This window comes from Xenopus laevis, chromosome 7L, assembly GCF_017654675.1.
Source record: "Xenopus laevis strain J_2021 chromosome 7L, Xenopus_laevis_v10.1, whole genome shotgun sequence".
NCBI lineage: Eukaryota > Metazoa > Chordata > Amphibia > Anura > Pipidae > Xenopus > Xenopus laevis.
In genome coordinates, this window is record NC_054383.1 from 5,208,874 (window position 1) to 5,220,046 (window position 11,173).

The 11,173-nt window shown below is 41.1% G+C and overlaps 1 protein-coding gene across 1 annotated transcript in view; it reads left to right on the forward strand.

The window, feature by feature from the left end:
* LOC108696024 (early activation antigen CD69) overlaps positions 1 to 10,926 on the forward strand; it is a 30,835-nt gene extending 19,909 nt beyond the window's left edge. Inside the window, exons 3-5 of the mRNA XM_041570158.1 lie at positions 7,853 to 8,028; positions 9,033 to 9,139; positions 10,772 to 10,926. Coding sequence (XP_041426092.1) covers positions 7,853 to 8,028; positions 9,033 to 9,139; positions 10,772 to 10,901 — 413 coding nt within the window. The 3' untranslated portion in view covers positions 10,902 to 10,926. The remainder of the gene's footprint in view (positions 1 to 7,852; positions 8,029 to 9,032; positions 9,140 to 10,771) is intronic.
* The last annotated feature ends 247 nt before the right edge of the window (positions 10,927 to 11,173 follow it).

Genomic DNA, 11,173 nt, shown 5'->3' on the forward strand with positions numbered 1-11,173 from the left:
AGGACAATCCTTTCACAAGTTCCAGCTAAGGGGACACCTGGACCAAGAGGAAGCTCCATGATTCCCACAGCAGGTTGTGTCTATAGGGGACCAGAATCAAACAAATCAGATGCAGTGTTGAACATGCGCTTCATGACTTTGGAATTGGTAGAGACAGCTTGTAACCTATGGCATCAAAGTGCAAGCACAGCTATGTTTGTTTTCATGGATCTGCTGCTATATTTATGGACACTATCTTGCACATAGCTGGAATTGAAAATATTGCACTGGTGAATTGAGGACTAAATTGAAGGTGACCGTCCACGCTGTTGAAGAGAATCAGCACTACTGATCTGCCTGTGATCTTCAACGAGATGTCACCTGAGAGCCCAACTCTGAACTCCATTGGACTGAACTATAATAGTATCACTCCCCTATAATATTTTTAAAGGATCAGGACTTGTGTTGGCACCTGGTATTCCCACTACAGTCTTTCCACTTCTACTCCAGGTTTTCTTCTCCCCCCAGAAGGTCCCTGTGTAGGTTAAATATTGCAGAAAAAAGAGAGAAAGAGTGTGATTGACAAACCTATGTCCCCTTACACCTTCCCTTCTCAACAGAATGTTTAAGACTGGCGGCACAGTATTGACCGATGCAGTGAAATCTATGAAAACTGATGCACTGACTTTCAGTATGAGCCATAGTATCTGGCCTGGGTTAATTATTCTCATAAAAGTTTAATCACCCCAAAGTGGAATGTTTGAAGCGTGACTGATCACCCTCATATACCGTATATTCCCCTTGTTAAATGCAATTCAGTTCAATATATTGCAATATGGAATTTCCCGAAAAAAAAATAACTTCTGGTTAGCAGCCCTCCTAGACATAGCAACCCTATAAAAAGGGGACTTTGCAACTGGTGTTGTTGTTGTATCTCGATTTGGATAATAACTTTTAGCATCACATCTCCTATTTTTACTGTTACCATGTATCTGGTTGCTAGGGATGTCGGGGACTGTTCGCCGGCGAACTTGTTCGCGCGAACATCGACCGTTCGCGTCCGCCGAATGTTCGCGAACGTAACGCAAAGTTCGCCAATTTGGGTTCGCCTTAGCTGGCGCTTTTTTTTGCCATTTCTCCCCCAGACCAGCAGATACATGGCAGCCAATCAGGAAGCTCTCCCTCCTGGACCACCCCCACACCCCCTGGACCACTCCCCTTCCATATATAAACTGAAGCCCTGCAGCGTTTTTTCATTCTGCCTGTGTGTGCTTGGAAGAGCTAGTGTAGGGAGAGAGCTGTTAGTGATTTGAGGGACAGTTGATAGTAACTTTGCTGGCTAGTAATCTACTTGATACTGCTCTGTATTGTAGGGACAGAAGTCTGCAGGGATTTGAGGGACATTTTAGGTTAGGTAGCTTTGCTGGCTAGTAATCTACCTTCTACTGCAGTGCTCTGTATGTAGCTGCTGTGGGCAGCTGTCTGTCCTGCTGCTGATCTCTCATCTGCATCTGTTCTTCAAACCACTGCCACCTAGCTGTGTGAGCTTTTTCACATTCTGTCTAAATATCAATAATAATACCATCTCCAGAAACACCACCTGAGTGACGTTTTCCAAGCAGCAATAATATATTCCGTATCCACTGCTGTAGTGTATACGTTGACCTTGCAGGCATTATTTGCCCAGTGTGTTCTTCAAACAACTGCTACCTAGCTGTGTGAGCTTGTTCACATTCTGTCTAAATATCAATAATAATACCGTCTCCAGAAACACCACCTGAGTGACGTAGTGTGATTTCTGCCCTTTACAGCACAAAACGCAGCGCTGTGTCAACAATGTATTTTTTAGAAACATTTTTGCCCTTGATCCCCCTCTGGCATGCCACTGTCCAGGTCGTTGCACCCTTTAAACAACTTTAAAATCATTTTTCTGGCCAGAAATGTCTTTTCTAGCTTTTAAAATTCGCCTTCCCATTGAAGTCTATGGGGTTCGCAACGTTCGCGAACCGTTCGCATTTTTGTCCGGACGTTCCGACGTTCGCTACATCCCTACTGGTTGCTAGAGTCAAATGGAGCCTGGGAAAACAGAAACACAAATATGGCTAGAGGATGTGATACATAGAAATTCAAGTGTGAAAAAGTCATAAAATCAGTAAAATATGATCCTCACACACAAATGTTGGTGTTGCAGTCACCCCCATTTAAAAACTACAAATATTGGGAAGAATAAGAATTTCAATGAACATCAAAAATGAGTCTGATTTTCACATCTTAATCCCCCCCCCCCAAAAAACCATGGTCTAGCATTACAAAATGTAAAGTTCAATCAACCATTGAAGTTGTGAGATAGTCTGTCTGTAGGAGTTTGTCTCTCTATAATCTGGGTAACTACATAATCTATCCATGTAATCCAACTATGTAATCTATCCATTTTACCTAAATAATTTCGATATTAAGAGGGGGATGTTTTTGTTTTTTTTAGAGGAAGAGAGGGGGATGTTTTTGGAAGATAAAGTTACACTAAATCAAAATAAATAAACACTATGGGGCCGATTCACTAACTTCGAGTGAAGGATTCGAAGGTAAAAAGCTTTGAATTTCGAAGGTTTTTTTGGGCTACTTAGACCATCGAATGGGCTACTTCGACCTTCGACTACGACTTCGAATCGAAGGATTTGAAGTAAAAATCGTTCGACTATTCGACCATTTGATAGCCAAAGTACTGTCTCTTTAAAAAAAAACTTTGACCCCCTAGTTCGCCATCTAAAAGCTACCGAAGTCAATGTTAGCCTATGGGGAAGGTCCCCATAGGCTTTCCTACGTTTTTTTGATCGAAGGATATTCCTTTGATCGTTGGATTTAAATCCTTCGATTTAATCGTTCGATCGAAGGAATAATCCTTCGATCGTACTATCTGCGCTAAATCCTTCGACTTCGATGTTGAAGGATTTTAGTTCCTACTCGAATATCGAGGGTTAATTAACCCTCGATATTCGACCCTTGATGAATCGGCCCCTATGAAAAGCATCAGGATTTTGTGAACACTCTGCCATTTGTTTATGGATTATTAACACACTGTTGTCTTTTTACAGACCAACAACCAAAAAAAAACCCAGCACCACCAATGGAAAATCTTTTGCTGTAGTGTGGGGTGGGATCTGGGGTGCGGCTTGGGGGCTGCAGTGGGTGTGGTCCAGGGGGCCCCAAAAATGTAGCTGTACTATATGGTAATAACATTTTTATACCAAAATCCCTGCCCTGTGTGCCCAGTGACAGGTGAATTATAACTTTTGTCGAGAAACTGTTCATATTATTTTAGAATCAGAATATATACTAATGGTGGTCCTATGCTTTTAAATATGGGCGTTGGTTTGGGCAATCTCTCTCTCTTAAAAGCCTTAACTGGCGGGGGAGGATCTAGGCTCCAGAGTGAAACCAATGTTCCACAAACACTGAATACAGGTAATGCTATTATGCAGAGAATTGTCTTTTTATATTATGACCTGAGAATAAACAAGTTAGGGACCGCCATATGGGGTTTACCTTGACGTGGTATGGTGGCTTTTCAACTTTATGATCATAACTTTGTAACTAAAAACCCCTGTTTTGTAAACACATGCACTTGCATTTATATTGAATTACTTATGAGACAGGGGCCCAGGGAAGTGCATTGTAAGTAGCACTTCCATTATACTTAAATATATTTTGATTTAGCCTTAGGAGTGCTTCCACAACCCCCCAATTTTGTACATTGTATTAGCCTGAAGCTGTGGCTTAGCTTCATGTGGTTTTTAATAGCACCCCATACCCACCCCTATATACTAATGGTGGTCCTATGCTTTTAAATATGGGCGTTGGTTTGGGCAATCTCTCTCTCTTAAAAGCCTTAACTGGCGGGGGAGGATCTAGGCTCCAGAGTGAAACCAATGTTCCACAAACACTGAATACAGGTAATGCTATTATGCAGAGAATTGTCTTTTTATATTATGACCTGAGACTAAACAAGTTAGGGACCGCCATATGGGGTTTACCTTGACGTGGTATGGTGGCTTTTCAACTTTATGATCATAACTTTGTAACTAAAAACCCCAGTCTTTGTAAACACATGCACTTGCATTTATATTGAATTACTTATGAGACAGGGGCCCAGGGAAGTGCATTGTAAGTAGCACTTCCATTATACTTAAATATACTTTGATTTAGCCTTAGGAGTGCTTCCACAACCCCCCAATTTTGTACATAGAATCAGAATACCCAAACAAAAGAAATACCCTCCTTCTATGACCTTTCGACTCATCATAATAAAGTTTACTATATCATAATAAGATATGCAGTGACAGTGACAGCAGGAGTGGCTTGTGATTTACAGCCTTACTATAAAACCATTTAACACACACATTATTCCGTACTCCCTGCATACGACCAGTCATCCTCCCTGCTAAGCAATTGGTCTCAGACACTTATTTAAATTTATAATTTTACACTTGTTACTGCTGGAGAGTCAGTGAGAGACAGACATGGGGTATAACGAGTGCAATGGAGAAGATTCCCGGCTCAGGGAGAAGACACACACAGGAGCAGATGTGGAAGGGTCACCTGAATGGAACTGTGAGTTTGGGGAAGCCGTGAAGAAGGAAGCTATTAAAATTGATACAATAGTTGCACTTATATTCCCCATAGATCTTACTAAATGTGTCAATTAATTGTAGCAAATGGTAAAAGTTCAGAATCTGCACCTGGTTTAATGAGCTGCCGCACTCACACTCACACTCACACACCAGAAGCACCATCATTCAAATTTAAACTTCAACATTGTTAAACGTTAAAAAACATATAAAGTGGAAAGCAATAGAAAAAAGTCTTTATTTCTGGAGAACATCTGAAAAAAAAAAAACTGAACGGGAAAAAAGTGTTTGGAAGGTGAACTGCCCCTTTACTTACGTTAGTAGAAATCATTAGGAATCTGAGGACAATAATTTATTAATTATTAAGTCTGTTTGCTACAGAATCTCAGTGCAGAAGTATTACATTGAGTTCATGTCGCACGTCTTAATTATATTGTTTTTTTTCTATTTTAACAGGTTCCAGTATTTGCTTCAGCTCCCGTCATGTTCCTTTATTACTGGCAGTCTCTACAATTATCTTTTTAATCATTGTTATTGTGGGTTTGGCTGTTTCATTCCTCACAGGTGAGTCCTGTTCATCCTGTTTGTGCAAGTGAGGGGGAAACATAACACTGTTCATTATTATATTTACTACATACTGTTTATGTAACGTTAGGGTACAACTACACAAATAGCCACAATGGGATTCCGGCAGATCCGACGCGGTGCACCAAAACGCAGGCATCAACACGTATGTGACGGAAATTAAGTTAAGCTATAGCAAAATCGAATGGTGTTGCAGCCTTCATTCGATGCGACGTGACTGTCAGATGCAGATGCTGCATGCTGCATCTGCATCCGACAGTCATGCCACGTCGGATGAACGCTGCAACACCATTCGATTTTGCTATAGCTTAACTTAATTTCCGTCACATACGTCTTGACTCCTGCATTTTGGAACACCGCGTTGGATCCGCCGGAATCCCGCTGAAGACGCTCGTGTAGTTGTACCTTAATAATTTATCTTTGTTTGACTGCTCCTCGGCAGTATTGCTTGGAAAACATTCCCGCAGCTTTGTTCTTGTGAATGAAAGAACCATCTGTTCTCTCACACAGCAACTGTCCTGTCCTGCTTTATGGCAGCTGAGATTCTAGCTATCTGTATAACAGAACATTCTGTCCCAGTGGCTGCACAGATCCTATCTGATCCCCATTGTAAGCAGCAGTCCTGTCCTGCTTTATGGCAGCTGAGATTCTAGCTATCTGTATAACAGAGCATTCTGTCCCAGTGGCTGCACAGATCCTATCTGATCCTCATTGTAAGCAGCAGTCCTGTCCTGCTTTATGGCAGCTGAGATTCTAGCTATCTGTATAACAGAACATTCTGTCCCAGTGGCTGCATAGATCCTATCTGATCCCATTGTAAGCAGCAGTCCTGTCCTGCTTTATGGCAGCTAAGATTCTAGCTTTCTGTATAACAGAACATTCTGTCCCAGTGGCTGCACAGATCCTATCTGATCCCCATTGTAAGCAGCAGTCCTGTCCTGCTTTATGGCAGCTGAGATTCTAGCTATCTGTATAACAGAACATTCTGTCCCAGTCGCTGCACAGATCCTATCTGATCCCCATTGTAAGCAGCAGTCCTGTCCTGCTTTTTGGCAGCTGAGATTCTAGCTATCTGTATAACAGAACATTCTGTCCCAGTGGCTGCACAGATCCTATCTGATCCCCATTGTAAGCAGCAGTCCTGTCCTGCTTTATGGCAGCTGAGATTCTAGCTATCTGTATAACAGAACATTCTGTCCCAGTGGCTGCACAAATCCTATCTGATCCCCACTGTAAGCAGCAGTCCTGTCCTGCTTTATGGCAGCTAAGATTCTAGCATTGTGTCATGCATGGATCCAGTATGAAATTTACTTCAGCTGATTAGTCCTGTACCTGACTGTTCCCAGAAGTAGTCACCCTGCTGACTGATAAGAAGGACAAGCTCATTTTGGCCTTTTAAGGGCTCTTACAGACGAGCGTTTGAAGCTGCGCTCCCCTGCATTTTGATTTTATGCTTTCAGCCGTAGGTGAGCGCAGGAGTAGACGCATTCAGTTTTTTTCAATGGGGCTGTACTCACACAGGCGCATGTAGGCGCCGAACATGCCTACATGCGCCTGTGTGAGTACAGCCCCATTGAAAAAAACTGAATACGTCTACTCCTGCGCTCCCCTGCGGCTGAATGCATAAAAATGGAACGCAGGGAAGCGCAGCTTCAAACGCTCGTCTGTAAGAGACCTAAGTGTATGTCCATATTATATTTACAACTTTGTTCCAACCCCTCCCCCCATGCAATTTTATTTACACTGACTAGACTATACTCTGCCTGTCAGTGTGAATATGGAGTGGATTTCAGCCAAGAAAAGCTTGTGTGCTTTTTTTTTTTTTGGCCGAATTTTGCCCCATTTTCTGTTGGATTATAGTCCTGTCAATGTTCAGACAAATGGAGCATAAGGGGGCTGGGGAGGACATTGCAGTAATGTGTGAATTTAATATTCAAGGTTTAAAAGAGGAACCCTCTTCAGTTAATTTCCTGGTTTCCCAGTTTTGCCCACCTATTCTATGCTTGAGTGTAGCACAAGCTCAGCTGCAGGGCAATGTGGCAAATATAATAAAATATAATATATAATAAAATATAATATATAATAAAATATAATATATGCTCAAGTGCCCGGATCTCAGAGATGGTTTTCCTGCATCAGTTTAGGCCTAAAGGGCTGCACTGGAGAAATCCAGCAACAGTTTGAACCACCAGTGCAGAAAATAGAAAGGGCCCATCACTGCAATACATAAATAAATAACCATAGAAAATTAGTAATGAATGTGTGTTGCTTAAAATTTTGTTTCCTTTTATTAGGCAAAAAGTAATGAATGATTACATTGATTGACAAAAAAAATGGTACCTTGTACTTGTTGGTCACTACGCTGCATAAATCCATATTTGTGGCAAATCAAATCTATTGAATTTATTTAATGTTTAACATTTTTAAGAGACATGATATGGTGATCCAAATGATGGAAAAAACATTTTCCAGGAAACCCCAAGCCACAAATATTCAGGATAATAATAATAATAAATAATAATACCTCTGCTAATCAAACAAGCCCATATTTGTCAATATGAGTTCATTTATATAAGTTATTTTCCTTACAATTTATATATTTTTTAAATCTGAACCCTTATGGGATTGACTTAACTTTAACCCTTTCTTATCAGGTGCCCCAGAACCCTGTTCATCATGCAAACCTTGTGGTTATTCTGCCCCCTGTGAGGAGGACTGGATCTGGTACCGGGGGAAATGTTATTATTTCTCTGAGACATATGATGAGTGGAACAACAGCCAGAACTTCTGTGCCTCCCACAATGCATCTCTCTCTCTCATCGACTCCCAGGAGGAACTGGTGAGTAGCCAGTAAAAATGGCCGTAGACTTTACATTAAGATCTTTCCAGGAAAGATCGTTCATTTCAATACAAACGTGTAGAGCTGAATGGTCAGATATAAATATAGAAACAATACAATTCTACCTGTATCTGATGAATTCAGCACTAACAATGGCTGATGTTTGGTCCCTTCAAAGGAGCCCAATCAAAATTTTCAAGCCAGCCCAATCGACGAGCCGACCAACATCCAAGTCTTCTGTCGATATCTGTCAGCTCATTTCCCACCATACACGCACCCAATATTGTCCAAAAATGTATCAGTACCCGTATGGGATCTGTTATCTAGAAACCCTTTATCCAGAAAGCTCAGAATTATGGAATAGTTGTCTCCCATGGATGGCTTTTTAATCAAATAATCCAGATTTTTAAAATGATTTCCTTTTTCTCTGTAATAATAAAACAGTCGCTTGTACTTGATCCCAACTAAGATATAATTAATCCTTATTGGAGGCAAAACCAGACTATTGGCTTTATTTAATGTTTCTATGATTTACTAGTAGACAAGGTATGAAGATCCAAATTACAGAAAGATCCGTAATACGGAAACCCATTATCCAGAGAGCTCCCATAGACTCCATTATAATCAAATAATAAAGATATTTTAAAATGATTTCCTTTTTCTGTGTAATAATAAAACAGTCGCCTGTACTTGATCCCAACTAAGATATAATTAATCCTTATTGGAAGCAAAACCAGCCTATTGGCTTTATTTAATGTTTATATGATTTTCTAGTAGACTTAAGGTATGAAGATCCAAATTACAGAAAGATCCATTATCTGGAAAACCCCAGGCCCCAAACATTCTGAATAACAGGTCCGATACCTGTACATTATCATCGGTGTGTCTATGGCCACCTTAACGCTTAGCTTGGCACGATGACTTTGTATAACCATGGGAATTTCTGCTAAATTGGAAATGTATAATTCTTTTTTGTCTTGCAACTGATGTGTTATCACTTCTAGGATTTTCTAAGAAGACATAAGGGTCTCTATGACCACTGGATCGGGCTGTACAGAGACATTAATGGGCCGGTGTGGGTCTGGGCCAATGGATCCTTGTTCAGAAATACGTAAGTAGTAGGGGCTGTTCCTGCTTAATTGTGCTTAGTACGGGGTGTAGGGAGTGTGTGGAGTTATTTATAGCATATCTGTATTATGTTATATTTATGATACATGTACTGGATTGGTAAATAACACAAGGAGTACATGACACAACTGAACAAACAAGTATGGTAAATAGCTAACTTTCATTGTTTATTTGTAACATCAAAGCCACCTTTTCTGGAGGAGTGATCTTCCCCGGACCAAATGTGGATAACTAAGACCAGATGTCTGATCTGGACACAGTAGGATTGAGGGAGACAGCAGTTAACATCTCATGCTAATTCCCTGTGCCTGTGTTTGCCCCATTTCATTTCATTGTAATCTATGCTGTACCTTGTTCATTGAACAAAGCATTAACTATTCTTATTTTTCTACAAATACTACGAGCCTGGAGATTGTTCTCATACCCCTAGAGAACAAGTGAGCCGACACTTGTATTAGTAATTACATTATACAGCTGAATCTAAAGGCAGTAATTTGGTCCTATTCTGACACATGGGAATACCTATACTGCCATAGTTTTATGGCATCTCTCTGTACAGACTATGAGCAAACTTAGGGGCTGTTCCTGCTGAATTGTGCTTAGTACAGGGAATACCTATACTGCCATAGTTTTATGGCATCTCTCTGTACAGACTATGAGCAAACTTAGGGACTGTTCCTGCTGAATTGTGCTTAGTACAGGGAATACCTATGCTGCCATAGTTTTATGGGATCTCTCTGTAGAGACTATGAGCAAACTTAGGGGACTGTTCCTGCTGAATTGTGCTTAGTACAGGGGAATACCTATGCTGCCATAGTTTTATGGGATCTCTCTGTACAGACTATGAGCAAACTTAGGGGACTGTTCCTGCTGAATTGTGCTTAGTACAGGGAATACCTATGCTGCCATAGTTTTATGGGATCTCTCTGTACAGACTATGAGCAAACTTAGGGGACTGTTCCTGCTGAATTGTGCTTAGTACAGGGAATACCTATACTGCCATAGTTTTATGGGATCTCTCTGTACAGACTATGAGCAAACTTAGGGGACTGTTCCTGCTGAATTGTGCTTAGTACAGGGAATACCTATGCTGCCATAGTTTTATGGGATCTCTCTGTACAGACTATGAGCAAATTTAGGGGACTGTTCCTGCTGAATTGTGCTTAGTACAGGGAATACCTATACTGCCATAGTTTTATGGGATCTCTCTGTACAGACTATGAGCAAACTTAGGGGACTGTTCCTGCTGAATTGTGCTTAGTACAGGGAATACCTATGCTGCCATAGTTTTATGGGATCTCTCTGTACAGACTATGAGCAAACTTAGGGGACTGTTCCTGCTGAATTGTACTTAGTACAGAGGAATACCTATGCTGCCATAGTTTTATGGGATCTCTCTGTACAGACTATGAGCAAACTTAGGGGACTGTTCCTGCTGAATTGTGCTTAGTACAGGGAATACCTATGCTGCCATAGTTTTATGGGATCTCTCTGTACAGATTATGAGCAAACTAAGGGGCTGTTCCTGCTGAGACCTGTGTTTCTATTCTCATAGTCTCTCTGTGAAGGACATTGTGCTGATTCCTGGATCTCATGTTTATTTCTCTCCCCACAGGTTCGCTGTTACAGGAGATTCCCCGTGTGTTTACCTTAATAACAACCGTATTGGCAGCACAGAGTGTCATGGAGACAAGAAATGGATCTGTAACAAAATAGATGCAAATAGTCACATGACACATTTTTAATAGGAGACACTATGAGATGTTGCCACATGTGTCTGCAGTTGCCCACGTGCCACAGAGGTTTGTGCCCATTACAGGCTGCCCGGGCCCTTCCCCTCGTGGGCTGCGCTGCACTGATGAGTCCCAAACAGGACGAAACACATTGTTACTGTTTGCTTATTGGCTCAAATGTTTCTGGTTCTATTCAATTCAAATGGTTAGAGGAGGACAAAGTGCTCCAGAATTAGTTGTAAAGTTACTCACCAAACAGTGAAAGTGACCGGGTGCACCAGCCC